Source organism: Vigna unguiculata, chromosome 4 (genome assembly GCF_004118075.2).
Source record: "Vigna unguiculata cultivar IT97K-499-35 chromosome 4, ASM411807v1, whole genome shotgun sequence".
In the NCBI taxonomy this organism is placed as follows: Eukaryota; Viridiplantae; Streptophyta; class Magnoliopsida; order Fabales; family Fabaceae; genus Vigna; species Vigna unguiculata.
Window position 1 is genome coordinate 31,832,797 of NC_040282.1, and position 19,260 is coordinate 31,852,056.

General features: G+C 33.4%; 3 protein-coding genes across 5 annotated transcripts; 1 reads left to right on the top strand and 2 right to left on the bottom strand.

Annotated features, from left to right (window-relative positions):
• Positions 1-242: 242 nt before the first annotated feature.
• Positions 243-9,349, top strand: LOC114182538 (30S ribosomal protein S1 homolog). Of its 3 annotated transcripts, XR_003604110.1 has the most exons (9): positions 243-1,237; positions 1,895-1,969; positions 2,050-2,121; positions 2,937-3,017; positions 3,144-3,241; positions 4,584-4,709; positions 5,695-5,743; positions 6,768-7,109; positions 9,300-9,349. XR_003604110.1 is itself a non-coding variant. In XM_028069427.1 (8 exons), the coding sequence occupies exons 1-8, from the start codon at positions 389-391 to the stop codon at positions 6,924-6,926; spliced, it is 1,509 nt and encodes a 502-aa protein (XP_027925228.1). In that variant the 5' UTR covers positions 243-388; the 3' UTR covers positions 6,927-7,281. The 3 variants fall into 3 exon arrangements, 1 of the variants encoding a protein (XP_027925228.1); XR_003604111.1 differs by lacking the exon at positions 9,300-9,349 and having other exon boundaries at positions 4,604-4,709; positions 6,768-7,106; XM_028069427.1 differs by lacking the exon at positions 9,300-9,349 and having other exon boundaries at positions 6,768-7,281.
• A 1,325-nt stretch (positions 9,350-10,674) lies between these two features.
• LOC114180752 lies at positions 10,675-11,674 on the bottom strand. Its single transcript, XM_028067045.1, has 4 exons — positions 11,650-11,674; positions 11,336-11,454; positions 11,056-11,248; positions 10,675-10,901 (listed from the first exon to the last, which is right to left on the bottom strand). Exons 1-4 carry the CDS (start codon positions 11,672-11,674, stop codon positions 10,675-10,677), a joined length of 564 nt encoding a protein of 187 aa, XP_027922846.1.
• A 3,336-nt stretch (positions 11,675-15,010) lies between these two features.
• On the bottom strand, positions 15,011-15,898 carry LOC114180753. Its single transcript, XM_028067046.1, has one exon. The coding sequence runs from the start codon at positions 15,896-15,898 to the stop codon at positions 15,011-15,013; it is 888 nt and encodes a 295-aa protein (XP_027922847.1).
• Between the last annotated feature and the right edge of the window lie 3,362 nt (positions 15,899-19,260).

Sequence of the window (19,260 nt, forward strand, 5' to 3'; positions counted from 1 at the left end):
CGCAGTTACGATTATCTATCGATCTTGACTGACTTAAACATCTTAGCCTTTTAGACAAGTATACCGAAGTGGTGGTTGTAAGTGCTTGGCTCCTACTCCCAAAAATATATATATATATATATATATATATAGTATTTTTATAATATTTTTCAAATAATTAAACAAATAAAAAGTATTATTTACCTTCACCAAGAAATATGAAATAAGATAGATAGTAGTGTAATGTACCCTTATCCCATTTCAATAATCTGTGTGATTGGTATGTTGGTGACATTCTGAACAACTTACGAGAACCGAAAGAAGAGAGAATGAAGCAAATGGTTGAAGAGGATACTCCGAAGTGGCACGAAACTTAGAACTGAACCAAACTTCAAATTGTGTCTAGAACATGACACTGATTCTTTGGTCTTGTGAGTCCCTTTTACTTCTCAACTCTTCATTACCTCTTAATCATTTCAGAAACCCTTTGAGGAACAAACAACATGCCTGCCCCGTGAAACTCCCATCTCCTAAATTTTGCCCTTTTACAAATAAATTTACAATTTCGGGTGCTACCCATGTTCCACTTTGTTCCAAGAACGAGGAATTAGTGGTTGATGATAGAATCCAAGAGTTCGAAACGCTAGAGTTGCTGGACAAGCCTTCAATGGTATCCGGTAGAAATGGGTCATCTTCTGAAATTGATGTGCACAGAGAGAGGGATTCTACTGAAGAGGAGGCTTTGGCATTGGCACCCTTTGTGAAGTTCTTAAAGGGAGGAGATGATTCTGTGGTGGAGAAGGAAGATGGTGGGGTGTCTGAAGGTTGTAAGGGAAGAGATGGTGTGGGTGATGATAGTGGAGAAGATGAGAAGGGTTGTGCTGAGTACTATGAGCCCAAACCTGGGGATTTTGTGGTTGGTGTTGTGGTTTCAGGTAATGAGAACAAGCTCAATGTGAATGTGGGGTCAGATTTACTGGGGACAATGTTGACAAAGGAAGTGCTTCCCTTGTATAGCAAAGAGATGGAGCACTTGTTGTGTGATGTGAGCAAGGCTGAAGAGAGTGTTATGGTTGAGGGAAGGATGGGGATTGTGAAGAATGATGATGCAATGATTGGGGGGCCAGTACCTGGGGGAACTGTTGTAGAAATTGGGACCATTTTGTTTGCTGAGGTTCTGGGTAGGACACTTGCTGGTAGGCCACTGCTTTCTACCAGAAGGCTCTTCCGCCGGGTTGCCTGGCATCGGCTTAGGCAGGTTTTTTTCCTTCTTTCCTTCTTTTTTTCCCTTACACATGGTTAGAATTTTAGGTATTGTAACTTTTTTGTGTGATTTGTGAGCGAAATGCAAAATGCTAGGTTATTAAGACTACCAAGTTGGACACAAGGAAGAACATATACAACAAAAGACACGAGTGTGACATGACACCAGCACAAAGACACTTTAAATTCTAAAAATTGTATGACACATAATGGTTAGGATTAAGCACAAATAAATGGTATAAGACATCAATGTTTCAAAATAAAAAATCTTTCCTTATAAATACATCAATGTTTCAAAATTTGACATTTTTCATTGTGAACACAAAAATACTATCATTTATCTAGTTATGGTGTCTCATCCATGTGAGGGAACACATTCAATAGATAGGGTAAAATAGTTGAAGGTTGGTGTATCTGACACTGGCATGGAAAACATTTGAAGATGTCTTTGATTCCTTGGTTTGAAAGTATTTTCATATATTGATAAGTGAATGTTCACAAATGACTATAGTTATATGTGATAATAACAAACTTCAAAGCAATGATCTTATGCCAAATTGTTGCTTTAATCCAATTTTAAAACCTACAATGTCCAATAATCTCTTCTCGTGTCAATGAGATTTAAATCTTCTACATTTAATGTCTTGGGCAGATAAAACAGCTTGGTGAACCTGTAAAAGTTAGAATCACTGAGTGGAATACTAAGGGCCTACTGACAAGGATTGAGGTCTGTGCCATTGAACTGAATACTTTTGTTCATGTATCATACAAGTACATAATTATCTCTTCTTGAAATTGGATATGCAGGGTTTGCGAGCTTTCCTTCCCAAAGCCGAGCTTATGAAAAGAGTAAATAGCTTTTCTGAGTTGAAAGAAAATGTGAGTTCAAGACCTGTAACTTTCCTCCCTGACAAGAGAAAAAGTAATATATAATAGAGTCTTATTTTGGGATAGCTAATTTACTTATGAGCTTCTTCTGAATTCTGATACTCTGTTATTGTATTATCTAATATTGAGTGGATGGACATGTAATAATATTTATAGCTTCGCTGATGTGGATAGTGTTATTATTAGGCCCAATTAAAATCTTTTGTAATTTGGTTCTCCTTGAGTGTGATTGGTGGAAGCCTCTACCCTGTTAATTTGTTGTTTTTTAACTGAGAAGCAATTATCTTTTCAAGCTTTAGGCATGTCTTTACCTTAGAAAGTGGCCACCAATTTTAATAACTACATCCTTAATAATAGAAATATTCGACATTCATACAATTTTGTTTTGACATGTATTCAAAATGATATATTCATAATTACTTTAGTAAGATCTCTATGTTTCTTCACCGGCTTATATTGGTTTATTTTATTTTTTAATTTTTAAACTTCGCCAGTATATTAAAATTTTATGTATCATGATATGTTATGGAGTTCAAGTGATGATCTCAAGTTGACTTTCAAAGTACTTTATGACCCTCATCTCTAGCTCGATGAATTTAATCTGCTTTTCAATTCTTATTGCTCGACATGTTGCCTTAAATGTTTTCACTACTTAAATGCATTTTTCCTCCTTATGACTGAAAATCCCCATCAGTTTGAACACATTAGATGTTTCTCCCACCATTCGTTGTTAATCTTACAGTGTTTTCTTTTGTACATTCGTTGTTCTTCTTAGTTCTTACAACTATTTGATAATAATGATATAGGTTGGACGCTGTATGCATGTACAAATTATTCAAGTAGATGAAGCTGATAACAGTTTGATAATTAGTGAGAGGGAAGCTTGGGTCAGTATGCAAATCTGTCTGTTTCGCTTCTTGTTTCCTAGTTTCAATAGTCAGTGGACATCTTGGTTCTGGTTGCTCTCTTTTGTCCTTTGAAATCGCTGCTACTCTGTAATTGATACGTTGCAGGAAAAACTATATCTTCGAGAAGGAACACTTCTTGAGGGCACCGTAAAAAAGATCCTTCCTTATGGAGCCCAAATAAGAATAGGAGAAACGAATAGAAGGTGAGTGATATCTTGGATATAGATTGTTGGCCCTTCGTGTTTTCTTTTTTGGCTGGTTGGTAAGTCATAGCATTATTCAACAAATTCACATAGGTGCAGTCCTTATTTTCAAAGGAACAATTCCATAAAGTATTGTTTAGATGCTTTCATGTTTCCAATTTCCCTGCTTTAATGTTGCCACTTGTGAAGATAAGAAAAGATAATGCAAGTTTATTCTGCTTATGTGCCCTTGTGCACAGCTTGAACACTGGCTTAAAATCACCTCATGCTTTGAATTTATTGTCGTTTTATCACATTTTACAGTTTACACAGGACTTGTGCTTAGGTTTTCTTATATAATACAGAGATTCGAAGTCTGTTCTGCTGCCAAATTCTAATCACTACATCCTTAATTCTGAATTTGTTGGAATCCTGTAATCATATCAATGAAAAACACAGGGTATAGCAGAAGAGTTGTAAGTAAGTAACCAATAAAATGACAAAAAAATAGTTTCTTTTTTATTTTCTTTTAAATGTGCAGTAATGTCTTTTGCACCAGCCTTTAAGGAAAGCATTGTTACGACTTGTTTGGTGAACAGATATTATATATCATATTGATACACAAAAAATTATCTTTAAGATTCAGTGATCTCAATAATTATTACTGGAGACTGGAGTGTCTTATGAACCTCACTTTTTAACAAAATCCATTGGATGAGATCTTTAAAATGAGAATGGATGTAAAAGACGTAATGGACACCTTTTCCATTGAATTATGGGTTAAAAAAGGTTCCCCTCCCGACCAAATAACAAAATTCCACTCAGTATAATGGGATTTGAACCTAGTTATCACTACATAGTATTAAATGCTAACAGCCAGGGCATTTTTTTCGAGTAGTAAATATGTCCTAGATTGTGTACTTTGATTTGGCAGTTTATCTGGATCAATTCTTGCACTTGTTTCTAAACTTTAACCTAGAAGTACACATGACTAAACTTCATTTATATGCATCGGTGCATTTTACATTGAAATTTGTATTATCTTAGTGAGCACATGATTTTAATAAATTTAAGGTGTGTCAATCTGTCTTATATCACAATTTTTATACTCATGCACATATCTGTCCCTTTTCTTTTTTTGGATAGAGTTGCACCATCTGAGATCCTAGCTTGGCTTTTTTGTTGTTAAGAACTTAATTCGGTCATCCAATTGTTCTTATTTAATATCTTTAAGATCTGCATATGTTTGACTATATATAGCTTGACCTGACATTTAAGTCGTTGAGTTAAAATTGTTTGAATGAATCACTACAGTCTATGTGCATAACCCGACTTTTAAAATTAATCTGTTGGGTACTTTCAGTGGATTGCTACATGTTTCAGATATCACACGAGCCCGAATTCCTTCCATCACTGACATACTTTCTGTTGGTGAGAAGGTTAAAGTTCTGGTCCTGAAGTCACACTCTCCGGATAAAATTTCTTTAAGGTACTGGATTGCTGTTGTTTTTGACTGATATCTCTTATTTTTGGGTGCATCCATTTGTTACTGTTTATTTGGGTTATTTAATGAATCAGAAGAAACCTTCTATGCTAATTAAAATTCTCTACACTTACCACTTATTACACGTGAACTCCTTACAAAATTAGGCATCACCAGGCTAAGAACAAGGTAATAGTGAGGCAAACAATCAAAATAAGATAGAACGATATCCACCAAAAAATAATAACAACTGCTTTATAAGAATACTATGTCTTCAGAATTTATATATATCACCTATCTTGAAATTTGAAATTCCATCATCATGCGACCTCTTTGGATGCCCTTCAGTTCCAAAAGGCTCTTTCCTATGGATACACTAATTGTGTATTGTTTCATGCATATTAACAAGTCACAAAATTATTCAAGCAAATCAATATTATTTGTAAAAATAGAGTGAAGGAAAGGATGGCTGGAGAATGTGATATATCCATAATGAACTGTTCTGCAAAATGGTTTAATCCATTTTTAAAATGAAGTTTTCCAAATTTTAGATATGGTTATGTTGTCACTCTTTGGGAATTTTGTCTTTAAATGAATTCAATGGCACCATGTCATCTATGTAACCAACCTCACCAAGTGGGATAAATATTTTGTAGTTATTGTGCACCATCACAAATGAAAGAAAAAGACCAAAATGTTTGAGCACTATTCCAGGACTTCATGAGTTTGAGTGAGAAAATCTAGCCCAGTTACCTAATGAGTAATGATACGACCAATAGAAAAGGATTATATTAGTCCTTTCATCCACTCCTTTAACAATGCTTTCTTGCAAATTGAGATGAATTAACTTTGCTTTAAGTTGAGTGGACGTGAACTCAATATACTCAAATTTATTTGTTACTTTCCGGTAGACATGCTTTGTTCAACCCTTCCTTTCTCACAAAAGTTGTGTTGAATAACATTAAGTTGTGTTTCTCTTCATGGCATGCAGTATTGCAGACCTTGAAAGTGAACCTGGCCAATTTCTTTCTAATAAAGAGGTATTTATTTTAGTGTTTAATTTCTATGTAAAATGAATTTTTACATTTTCAACTAATCTGAAACTGTGTTGGTATGACTTTTTAGTTATGAAGCCTTAATACTTAAAAAATGAAAAAGTACCTGGGTGTCGAACACCAATACTCCTCAAATACTTCCATATATGCATCTTAAAAGTATACTATGTTTTTTTATTTAGATTTTTATGAGATACTTATGAGTACTTATTTTGAGTGCTTGTGAACATGCATTTGAAATGTATCCAATCCTATATTTTAGGATATGGCTTGGATACTTTCAAAATAGCATCCAAAGAGCTTGCCTTGAAACTTTCTAAGCAGTCATATTCCTCCTCATGGTTTGAAAGGAATCGGAGTACATACTCCTTCATTCATTCTTTGAAGAGAAACAAGACGGATCTATAAAGGGGTGGATATTTGGTTTCTGTTCACTAACTTCAAATTTTTCCCAGAAAAGTTGAAAGTCATAATTATAGAAAAAATAAGAGGCTAAGTTATGGGACATTAGTGGAGGATATATCCATATGATGATGGTGTTCTCTCTTGATGAACCAAACTTCAAAATTATGTTAATTTTTTCTTGATGCTAGTGGAGGAGAGGAGAATGATACAGTTAGCATTAGACAGTAATTTAACAATGATATGCATAATGCTTGTGAATAGGCTATTATATATAGTTAATACTTGTTTTGAGTTGTGCCAAAAGTGTGTTTTTATTGATACAGTTACCCAATACTTGTTATGATATTGAAGAAACTATGCTAGATTTTTAGCTAATTTTTACAAAAGTCTAAGTTTCAAAAAATTAGTGCTAAGTATCTGGACTTAGCAGATTTTAAGCTAATTATTATAGAATTTAAGCTTACTATACACAGTCTTTGATTGGATAACAACATAGAAACCTTTTACATTGTTAGTGCATATACTAGTTTTATTTATTTGTTTAAAGTTCTTTGGTTTGAGTAAGATTGATCTTGGAATATGCTTGTTTCTTTGGTGTCTAAAGAGAGTATTTCTGGAGGCTGATATGATGGCCAAGAAATACAGGGAAAAGCTACCTCCTGCTTTTATCTCTCAACAACCAGAAAGCCTACAAAACAGTGCCCTGCCGTTTGAAAATGAAGCACTTTATGCTAACTGGAAGTGGTTCAAGTTCGAGAGATAATGATCAAACAATTAACCTTGAAAGCATAACATTATTTCATGGAAAAGCTTGATTGACAGAACCTGAAATTGAATGGCACAAAATGTTTTCGTTCTTTGAAGAAAACATTATGAGCTTTATAGCATACGAGCTCTTGATTCAGTCAGTTTCTAAGTTGATTGCATCCATTGCAGAGCACACAAGGTATGAATGTGGTTTCAATAGATCATCAAAGTATTATATGCTTTAATTTTTTTTCCTATTACTTTTTGACCTGTTGATTAATAATCGTTAAATTCATGCAGATTCTTAATTTTGATGTAAGTTATATTTACATGTATATGTATTCACTTCAATTTTGATGTTTTCCTTTTCATCTTGTTTCTTTCCTTAACTTTTCACCTCTTTTTGTTTCATCTTTTTTCTTTCCATAACTTTTCACTTCTTTTTGCTTTTCCTTTTCAAGGTTTCATATCACATGTATATGTATTGCTAATTTGGATATATAATTGATGTTCCAAGATATTGAATCTTTTGATGTTCGGAAATGTTTGCAAGTACCAAAATTATTTTTCCACCCTGCCAAAAAAGTTTTATATAAATAATTATTGGATGAAATTGTTTTAATCCCTTAACTTTGATAAAAAGATGTGATTCTATTCTTTCTAATTTTAAATAGGTTAAATTTCACTACGTTTAAAAAACATGGACCAAAATTATCATTTTAAATATGTTAAAATGTTGTAACAGTAGTTTACGTACCCATTCCAACAAATATACTAAGCAGCATGACTTAATAATGTTCATTCAACATTATTGATCTAAAAGTGATTAAATAATATTTTAAGAAATATTTGTTGGTGTAATTTTCATATATTAACAAAAATATATGGCTAAATTGTAGTTTGATTATGTTATAATATCTTTTAATATTATATATTAACAAAATATATGGCTAATAATGTAGTGTATTGTTGTTATTATCTTGCTAAGTTCATATATAAGCAGTAAATTGTTATATTTGTTAAATTTATCTTATATTCTCTGAATATTTTATGCTTTTATAACAAATTTCATAGGGTCTAAAAACTTTATAAATATACATAGTATTTAACTAAAGAAATATAGAAACAATTTTCTCATAATCTTTTATTCATAAAATTCATAACTCTCTAGTGACTTGGATCACCTTTTCTAAGGTCCAAGGTCCATGCTCTGAATTCCTGTAACAACAAGCATAAGTAATATTCTTGGGTTATTACAATTGAAAGTTTATCTTTTAGGCATGTTTAAAAGTACATTTACTTGAATTTACATGTTCTTTATAGATTTTAAATAAATTAAAATAAAATAAGTTAGAATTGAATTAAAAGGTGACACTTTTATGTGACTGCAAATTTTCTGCATCCTAGCTTCTTGAGGGTAAAAACTACATAAATAAGAGAATAAAAGATAACTAAAAATATGTATTTCACTTCATATTTTCAAAAATACAACAAAAGGATTAAGTATAAAAGGAAAAGAGTTTGATAGAATATCTAAAAACATATTTTACTCGAGTTTTGAAGATTTGTGCAATTATATATTTCTTATCCTATTTTGAAGTGATCAGATTCTCCTCAGTGGTTTTTTTTCATGGTTGTTGTTTGTTTTGTTTTTTTTTTTTTTGGATGTGGTTTTATCCATTGTTGTAATTTTTCTCATGGTTCTGGTTATCCCATTGTTGCGATTTTTCTCATGGTTACATTCTGGTTAATCCATTGTTGTGGTTTTTCTCATGGTTTTGATTATCCTATTGTTGTGGTTTTTCTCATGGTTGTGATTAGAGCCGTTAAGATGGGTTATAACCCGCGAACCAACCCGATTCATCACAGGTTCGAGTCGGGTTGGGTTGAAAAAAAATTACAAATTTCAGTACGGGTTAATAATGAACCCAACCCACTAAGAATCCGACTCATTCGAGTTGAACCCGTGATGAGCCGGGTTGGCTCACCAACCTGCTAATAAAATTTAAATATTAAATTAATATATATATATATATATATATATATATATATATTATATGTATATATTATATATATATATATTATATTATATATATATATATATATATATATATTATATGTATATATTATATGTATATATTATATATGTATATTATATATATATATATTATATATATATATTATATATATATATTATATATGTATATATATATATATATATATGTATATTATATAAATATATATATATATATATATATATATATTATATATGTATGGTTTTGAATTAATAGGTAACATTATTGTTAGTGCTGTAAAATTAATTTAATTATTTAATACTTAATCTTTTAATATTATTAGTTAATATTATTTTTTTCTTGTTTTATTGTAGACGGGGATAAAGAAGATGCTTCAAGAGATGAAAATGTTGTGGATTTATCCATTCAAGACTCTAATACTATAGTTTGATAAGTGATAAGATTGATTTGATGTTAGATAGTAATTTATATTTTTGTGATTTTGGTTTGTATTTGGAGTTTAACATAATTTGGGATTTTATTTGGATTGTATTGAAGTTTATTTAGATTTTAATCGGAATTATAATTTAGTTTTCTTGAGATTGAAGAAAAAAAATTGTGTGTTTTTTTTTTTAATTAAGTGAGCTAGTGAGTCAACCCGTTTAACCCGCCAACTCGTGGTGGGTCGGGTCGGATTCTAATTTTGTTGGCTCGCTAATAAGTGAGCCGGGTTGGGTTGACCCACTAAGTGGCCAACCTATCGCGGGCCGAGCCGGGTTGGGTCGGGTGACCCGTTTTGACTGTTCTAGTTGTGATTATTCCATTATTGTGGTTGTTCTCATTGTTATGGTTATTTCATTGTTGTGGTTTTTCTCATGGTTCTAATTATCCCATGGTTGTGGTTTGTTTCATTGTTTTGCTTATCCTATGGTTGTGGTTTTTCTTGTAATGGTTCTGGTTATCCCATTGTTTTGGTTTTTCTCATGGTTTTGTTATCCCATTGTTTTGGTTTTTATCATGGTTTGGTTATTTGTTTTGGTTTTCTCATGGTCATGATTCTCCCATTGTTTTGGTTTTTCTCATGGTTTGGTTATTTGTTTTGGTTTTTCTCATGGTTTGGTTATTTGTTTTGGTTTTCTCATGGTCATGATTCTCCCATTGTTTTGGTATTCTTCATCCCTTGTCTTGGTTTTTGTCATGGTTATGGGTCTCTCCATTGATGTGATTTTTTTCATGGTTCTAATTCTCCCCATTGTTGAGGTTTTTGTCACTGTTCTTGTTCTCTCCCATTGTTGAGGTTTTCCTCATTGTTTTGGTTCTTCCCCATTATTAAGGTTTTCCTTATGGTTCTAGTGCTTCCCATTATTGAGGTTTTTCTCATGGTTTGTGTTATCCCATTGTTGTGGTTTTTCTCATAGTTCTGGTTATCCCATGGTTATGATTTTTCTCGTAAAGGCTTTAGTTATCCCAATGTTTTGGTTTTTCACACAGTAATGTTATTGATATCGGATAACAGAAAATATCGGCGATCCCAAAAACCTTTATAAAGTTATAACGGAAACCATAACGAGTTATGGCGGAAGTATTGCGGTAAAAAATATAATTCTACCACATATAATTTTAATTAAAAAGTAATGATATTATGTATAAAAATTCAATTAATAATAACATCATATCAAAACACTACCAATTTAAAGTTCAAAACATAAAATAACAACAAATCATTAAATGTATGTATTATGTTTCTTTCTAATCATCATATTCTTCTTCAACTCCAACATAATTGTCTTCAATGTCATCATCCAATGGGGCATATCCCTCCTCCTCTTCCCCTTCTGAGAGACTCTTGTCAAAGTTAAGTAATCTTTCAAATTCAAAATCAGAGCTATCATGCAATTCATTTTGAACTTGAATTTGAGTCCTCTCTTTACCCTTCTTAGGTTGTGTTGGAGTTGGAGTTGGAGTTGAAATTGCACCTGGAAGATCCAATAACAATACCATCACTTGATGGTTGCTTTCTTTTAATCGTTGCTTGTCTCCTTGTATAAACTACTGGTTCTCTAATATCTGAAGCTTCATAAACATTTGCCCAATTAAGAGTGAGATCGTCATGAAAAACCAAATCATTACCTTCCTCTTCATTATCGTTATCATCATCAACTTCTCCCACTAACCACTCATTACATTCATCAATGTCATTCAATAGAATAGGGTTTATTTCATCCCTAATATTGTATCTTCGAGCAAGTTGTTGATTATACTTTATGTAAACCAAATCATGCAACCTTTTGTGGTCCAGTCTATTCCTTTTCTTTGAATGAATCTGCAATGTGAATAAGTAATATGTAAATTAATTTCTTTCTACAACTTACAAACTAATATAATAATGAAATGAGATATGTCTTATTACTTGCTCAAAAACACTCCAATTGCACTCGCATCCCGGTGAACTACATGTCAAGCTTAAAATCTTGATTGCTAGCTTTTGTATGTTGGGAGTTGCATGCCCATAATTCTTCCACCATTGAGCTACACAAGCAATGAAAGTAGCTTAGAATGTAACCATTATATCTTAGCACAATTTAAAAAGTGTTTAAGTGTCTCACATGGGGCTGTGGTTTTCTTGATTCTTTGGCAAAATCATCACCAAAGAGTCCATTTGCACTCTTATAAAAAGGTAACTCAATTAAATTTTTTTGCTGCACATCTTTACTTGGCACCAACCTTCTGATGCAATCATATAATCCATTTGTAACTTCCAAATCATATTCCATGTTTGGGTTGGAATAAAAGAACTCTGGGTTCAAAAAGTGACCAGCAACATGCAAGGGGCGATGAAGTTGACATGTCTATCTGTTATCAATGATTGTAAATACATCATTGTATTTACTTTCATCGTTGTTGAACGACTTCATTATTGTTTTCTTGGCTTTCTCCATTGCTTCATATATATATATATATATATATATATATATAGATATGTATATATGTATATATGTATATATATATACATATATACATATGTATATATGTATATATACATATATACATATGTATATATGTATATACATATATACATATGTATATATGTATATATATATATACATATATACATATATACATATGTATATATGTGTATATACATATATATATGTATATGTATATACATATATATATATACACATATGTATATATATATATGTATATATATATATATACATATATATATATATATGTATATATATATATACATATGTATATATATATATACATATGTATATATATATATATATATGTATTTACATATATATATATATATACATATATATATATATATGTATATATATATATATATATATAACTAGGGATGTCAACGAGGTGGGTAGTGTATGCCCATACCCTACCTGCTGGATAAATATTTGCCTTGTACCTGTACTCATATTTGTTGGGTATCCATTGTGCGGGTATATAACTAGGGATGTCAACGAGGTGGGTAGTGTATGCCCATACCCTACCTGCTGGATAAATATCTGCCTTGTACCTGTACCCATATTTGTTGGGTATCCATTGTGCGGGTATCCGCCTATTTTTTTTCATATCCACGGGTACCCGCGGATATTTGCAAAATTATTTAAAAAACAAATATTTAATCATAAATTCAAATAAAATAAAATAAAATACATCACTGTCATAAATTTTAAATAAAGTTCAAATAAACTCAAGTTGCTAAGTCCAAATAATTGTAAAAGTAAATATAAAATGACGTTCAACACAATGGAAATTCTTTAATTAGTGCTTTGATCAACAAAATCACTTACTCCGATTGGTTCCTGAAAAATAAACAAAATAAGCAAATAATAAACCTCAATTGTCACATGCCAAGTATTCTTATTTGGATTCCATCATTTGACAACAAGCATACCATAAACGTCATTGTCTATATAAGGTTTGATGTATATGCCTAATTTCAAAGAAAGGAAAGAGAAGAATGTCAAGAGGTGTAAGTTTAGCGGGTACGGGTGTAAGATCCGCGAAATTTAATTAATTAATTAAATAAATAATTAATAAATGCGGGAGAGTAGTGCATTTATGACATTAAATTCTGTTATGTATGACGTGGAAAGGTACTAGCTCAAGTGGTTGAGAGTACTTTGTTTGTGTGAGAGGACTTGGGTTTGAGTCCTATGTATGCCAATTGTGTGTGTTTGTTATTATTGTTTTAATGGTATGTTGGGCCATATTTCGTATGAGATAATGCTTGAATTGTGTGTGTTAGCAAGAAACATAAGTTGGCCTGGTGGTTTAGCTTTGATTTGGCATTGGAAAGGTCATGGGTTCGAACCTTGGTAAGTCAAAATTAACTCTTTTTGTTAAAAGATTAGTTGTGGGCTGAATAGGAAAGGGTGGTAAAGACCTAGACAACTTTTAAGAAGAGAATAGGGTTTGGAAAGCTGAACCCGTAATATTATAATCTGATCTGGTTGTATGAATTTGATGATTTTCTGCCATGGATTCTCGGGTTAGCCATGTGATGAATTGGTACTGTTTTATTGGGTGAACCTGCATTTCTCGCTCAGGCGAGATATGCAGGGACACGTACTCTCAATCTGCTCATGGCTATCGCCTAGGCGGAGAATTTTGGGGTTTGGGCGAGGGTTCATCTCGGATTTTTTGCTATCCCGTGTTATTTCGACACCTTGGACTTCGGCATCTTTACTTAGGGATTCCCTGGGTAAATCATCTTTCCCTGCGAGAACAGCTCTTCTTCAGCCACCCAAGCTTGCAGGTGTATAGCTTTTGAATTCGGGTTCCCACCGGATGAGTGGTACGTCTTTTATGTCCTCATCAATGACTTCTCCCTGCATTTCTCGCTCAGGCGAGCTAGGCTCGCCTAGGCGAGATATGCAGGGACACGTACTCTCAATCTGCTCGTGGCTATCGCCTAGGCGGAGAATTTTGGGGTTTGGACGAGGGTTCATCTCACTTACGCGAGTGAGACTCGCCTAAGCGAGAATTCGAGAGGGGTTGGTGCTTTAGTGTGACATTCCACCCAGGCGGGAACCCTAATTTGTTGAGCGAAAGTATGTCTCGCTCAAGCGAGAGGTTTGATGTTTTGGGCAGAACATGATCTCGCCCAGGCGAATGTAACTCGCCTAAGCGAGAGTTCGAGGCGGGTTCTATGCGTGGTGCTCGCTTAGGCGAGGCAATCTAGCTTAAGCGATTTACAAAGGATGGCAGGATTATGTACTTAAGACGTATAAGGTTATGTGGTACTAAAATGTTTGGTGGTGGAATTTGGAAATGCATGAACTAACATGCTTCTAGGGTATCTTAAATGGTGAGCTTGCTGGTGTTCCATGGATTGTGGCTCGAAACGTATCCTTGAGTTGTGACTCAGGATAGGGGTTAGGCACATGGCATTCTATGGGTTGTGGCCCGGAATGACTTCCTTTGAGTTATGGCTCGGGATAGCGGATGAACACGAGGAACCTTGAGTTGTGGCTCGGGTTGGCGAGTGTGCCGGTGGGAGTGTGCTGGTTGTGGCTAGTACGGATGGGTCCAGATGGATTGCCCTCCTCAGTGAGTCACTGACGAGTTTGGTAGTCCTGGGACGTTGCAGACTATGTTCATATTTGGGAACTCCACCCGGCGTTACGGTGTGTGATCCGTAGCATGGTTTCCGCACGTGCTCTATCGATTGTGGCCGATAGGTGTGGCAGCAAGGCGCTTTAAGATACTTAATAGGAGATGTAGAACACTGCTAACATGGTTGTGGCCATGTGAGAGAACTGGGACGAGGTTCCTGTTTGTACTTTAATATACATGGTGGTGACCATGTGGAGGGGAGGTAACGAGTTTTCCCTCTTATTTGTAAATTGTCTCAACAAACTCAAGGTACTAGAATGACTATAGATAAAGCCAACAAGACTAACTCCTCTTTGAATTGTCTTCTTTATCAAAGGAAGCTTTCCAATGTCTTCAAGCATCAAATCTATACAACGGGCAGCACAAGGAGTCCAATAAAGATGATATCTTTTCTCTTCTAACAACTTACTAGCCAACACATAATTGCTTCCGTTATCTATTATAACTTGAACAACATTTTCTTCCCCAATCTCCTCCACAAGGGATTAAGCATCTCAAATAGTTTTTCTCCTGTCTTCACAAAGTTTGAACCATCAATGGACTTGACAAACATTGTCCCTGCAAGGGAGCTCACCAAAAATTTAATTAAGCATCGTTGCTTTCGATTAGTCCATGCATCTGACATAATAGAACAACCATGTTTGCTCCATTGCAATTTATGATCTTGCAACAACTTTTTCGTGTACTCAACTTCCTTGTTGATAAGTGGAACTCTGATTTCATGATAACTAGGAGCGAGTAAATTAGGTCCATAAGCACCTATGGCATCAATCATATCTTGAAAACTTTTCAACTTCACAAGGTTGAATGACAAGCCTGCTTGGTACCAAAATGGAGCAATATATTGATGAACCGAGACCTTTAAATTTTTGTCACATGCCTCTTTGATGTTAGCTTGCCTTAATTTTTCCTTTTTTCTCTTCTCTATTGCAGCAGTTGGATTTCTACAAAACATATCCATTGGTCCTTTTCTTCCACCGCTATTTCTCCCTTTATCATTACTAGCAATGGAAATTTCAACCTCATCTTCACTCTCATGGTTAGCATTGGATGCATTATATTTAGGATTGACAGAGGAGTTGTCTGCTTTTTCTTTGTATAATTTCCAAAGTTCTTCTCTCACATTTTTCGGAGTCTTGGTGCAAGCAGCAGCATTGCCCTTCTTTGCCATGAAATGTTCTTTTGCTCTAGTTACTCCTCCTTTCATAACTTTCCCATAATAATTGCAAATAGTTGAATTTAAATTTGATTCATCCATCGGATGACAATGTTTCCATCCTGGGTCACTCCTATGGGATGTTCTTGAAGGATCATTATCATTAACCATTATTATTGCTGAAAAATAGGTATATTTTTTACAAAATAATTATAGTGAAATTAGATAAATAGAAAAAATAAATAAAAAAATTGAAAAAAAAAACTTGGCAGCGGCGACGATGGGGGCCGGTGACGGTGGCGACCGACGCCAGTGGTGGTTGGTGAATGTGGTGGCCGATGACAGTGGTGGCTGCTGGGTGCTGCTACAATGATGTTGCAGCGGAATGTTGCAGCGGAATAATGCAGCGTTGAAAGAAAAAATTGACTGTTGCTGGATTGATTTTGAATAAAGGATTAAAGAAAATTGACTATTGGCTAAAGGAGAGAATTTACTGCTGGATTGGAGAGAATTTACTGCTGTTGGCTAAAGGACTGAAGGAAGTTAGGGTAAAAAAATAAGAATGAAGAAAAAATGTAAGGTAGATTTGATTAAATAATATTTAAGTGGGTGTGGGCCAGGCCCAATTATTTAAAATAGTCCAACTTTTTTCCCACTCACGCATTTAGGGTTTCCATGCGTTTCCTGTCTTCCTCACATGCCGCCGCCGCTACAAGTCCTTTCTCCTCTTCGATGCTGCAAGTCCTTATCTTCTCTTTCGCTCATCCTTTTTTTTTTCAGTCCGATATTTTTGCCTTCACCGTTTCACCACCGCAACCCGCCATGTACAAAGCGGCCGCCATGGGCCGCCATAGAAAATTGGATTCGCCTCCGCCTTGTTGTGGCGGCAGGCTCGGAAACCGGTACCGATTTCCGCTATGGCAATGCCATGACCGATATTCAATAACACTGTCACACGGTTTGGTTATCACATTGTTTTGGTTTTTCTCATGGTTCAGTTATCCCATTGTTTTGGTTTTTGTCATGGTTTGGTTATTTGTTTTGGTTTTCTTCCTCCCTTTATGTCTTGATGTGGTTTTCCTCACGGTTCTGGTTCTCTCCATTGTTGAGGTTTTCCTCATGGTTCTTGTTATCCTATTGTTGTGGTTTTTCTCATGGTTCTGATTATCCCATGATTATAGGTTTTCTCGTAATTGTTCTGGTTATCCCATGGTTGTGGTTTTTCTCGTAATGGGTTTGGCTATCCCATTGTTTTGGCTTTCCTCGCGGTTTGGTTATCCCATTGTTTTGGTTTTTCTCATGGTTCAGATATCCCGTTGTTTTGGCTTTTGTCATGGTTTGGTTATTTGTTTTGGTTCTCTCATGGTCATGGTTCTCCCCATTGTTTTGGTATTCTTCACCCCTTGATGTCTTGATGTGGTTTCCGTCATGGTTTTAGTTCTCCCCATTGATGTGGTTTTGTCATGGTTCTGGTTGTCCCCATTGGGTTTTCGTCACAATTTTGATATCTTGATGTGGTTGTCCCCATTGGGTTCTCCCCATTGTTTTGGTATTCTTCACCCCTTGATGTCTTGATGTGGTTTCCGTCATGGTTTTAGTTCTCCCCATTGATGTGATTTTGTCATGGTTCTGGTTGTCCCCATTGGGTTTTCGTCACAATTTTGGTTCTTTCCATTGATGTGGTTTACGTCACGATTATGGTTTTCTCAATTGATGTGGTTTTTGTCACGGTTCTTATTCTTCCCATAGTTGTGGTTTTCCTCACGGTTCTGGTTCTCCCAATTGTTTAGGTTTTTCTCACAGTTCTGGTTCTCCCCATTGTTGAGGTTTTCGTCACAGTTTTGGTTCTCTCCATGGATTTGGTTTTCGTCACAATTCTGGTTCTCCCCATTGTTGTAGTTTTCCTCATGGTTCTGGTTCTTTCCATTGCTATGGTTTTGCGCATGGTTATAGTTCTACCCATTGTTGAGGTTTTCCTCTAAGACTCTGGTTCTCTCCATTGTTGAGGTTGTCACCACGATTCTGGTTCTTCCCGTGATTGTGGTTTTTGTTACGGTTCTGATTCTTTTCATTATTGTGGTCCTCATTATTTTGGTTCTCCTCGTTATTTAGATTTTCTTCACGATTTTGGTTATCCCTAATGCTCTTCTTCTTTATACACTATAACAATGTACTCTACAATATGCAATTACAAAAGTTTAAATGTGGTCCCAAACAATTATATTAAATTAATAAAATTTAATTTTCATAGTCATGCAAATATTTTTTTTATAACATATTTGTCAAATATATTTTTAAAAATTGTATTTTGTGATACTATTTATTTAAATTTTGGTTAAAAAAGATTAAATTTAGTTGTATTGATATTTATTATGTAATTTTATTTAAATTATATTTTAAAAATACTTTTTATTTAAGTTTATATTTTACAAATTTATTTTTAAATAATTTTATCTTTTTAAATGTGATGGAATTGACTATTCATCTTTTTAAATAAAACCATTTTATATTTTTTTCAACTATTGAGCTAAACAAATCTTATGAAAAAAAATCTCAACCATGTATTATTTAAAAAAAAAATCTTCGTTAAAAGTTAAAATACGTCAAGAAAGAATTCAATGTCTAACCAAATATTCTAATTTATTCAATTCAAGGATACAATGACACCACTTGGTTTCTGATTTCTAATTCCATCAATTTAATCTTATTTCTTTATCTGTCACCTCCTTTTCTACGTACACCATCCCATTCCATAAAAAAAAGACAAAAAAAAAAATAATTATACAAATATTAGTTTTCATCGTAAAAAATTGACAATATAATCTAAAACTTCTTGAAACACTATAAAATGGGGTAAAACCCTATACATTTGTGTGTGATTTGGAATAAATTGTTAGGTTGAAGCACTTACATTTATTTCACATAACTTTTGTAGTAGAGACTTAAAAAATAATGTGTTAATCTACATTCATTTAACATGATTTTTGTAATGAAAAAATGAAAAATAATGTCTTAACCTACATTCATTTGACATGATTTTCGTAATGAAAAAATGAAAAATAATGTGTTAACGTACATTCATTTAACATGATTTTTGTAATGAGAGAATAAAAAATGTGTTAAATGAATATAAAAGCATGTAAAGTAATTTTTTTATCAACATTATAACCATAAAAAACAGGTCATATTTCTCACCATACTAATATTAATATGTTTTGTTTTTTTATAATTTTTTTAAATTTAAAATATAAGAAGTATCTACAATATTTTCTTTTAATTTTGGTATTTTCAAATTTAAAAATCTTGGCACATTATTTTTATAAGTTTTATTTTAAAATGATGGTATTTTTTTAATATAAAAAACATAATATTATTATTATTATAATTATAATTTATTTATTTATTTATTTATAATTGATACGTTTGTCTTTAAATCAATCGTGAGGAAAGTAATCGTATTTGAAGGACATCTTGCTCTGTATTCACTCGTGTCACAACTCAAAAAACATAAAAAAATAAAAATATAAATCACT

Bases quoted from the DNA above. Each gene is read 5' to 3' on its own strand.
- LOC114182538 (XM_028069427.1), top strand. From the start codon at position 389: ATGACACTGATTCTTTGGTCTTGTGAGTCCCTTTTACTTCTCAACTCT. The intron at 1,238-1,894 runs GTTTTTTTCCTT...TGTCTTGGGCAG, and splicing joins CCTGGCATCGGCTTAGGCAG to ATAAAACAGCTTGGTGAACC. The intron at 5,744-6,767 runs GTATTTATTTTA...TGGTGTCTAAAG, and splicing joins AATTTCTTTCTAATAAAGAG to AGAGTATTTCTGGAGGCTGA.
- LOC114180752 (XM_028067045.1), bottom strand. From the start codon at position 11,674: ATGGATTATATGATTGCATCAGAAG. The intron at 11,249-11,335 runs GTAATAAGACAT...TTCACATTGCAG, and splicing joins ATTGGAGTGTTTTTGAGCAA to ATTCATTCAAAGAAAAGGAA. The intron at 10,902-11,055 runs GTAATGATTTGG...TGGATCTTCCAG, and splicing joins TAACGATAATGAAGAGGAAG to GTGCAATTTCAACTCCAACT.
- LOC114180753 (XM_028067046.1), bottom strand. From the start codon at position 15,898: ATGGTTAATGATAATGATCCTTCAAGAACATCCCATAGGAGTGACCCA.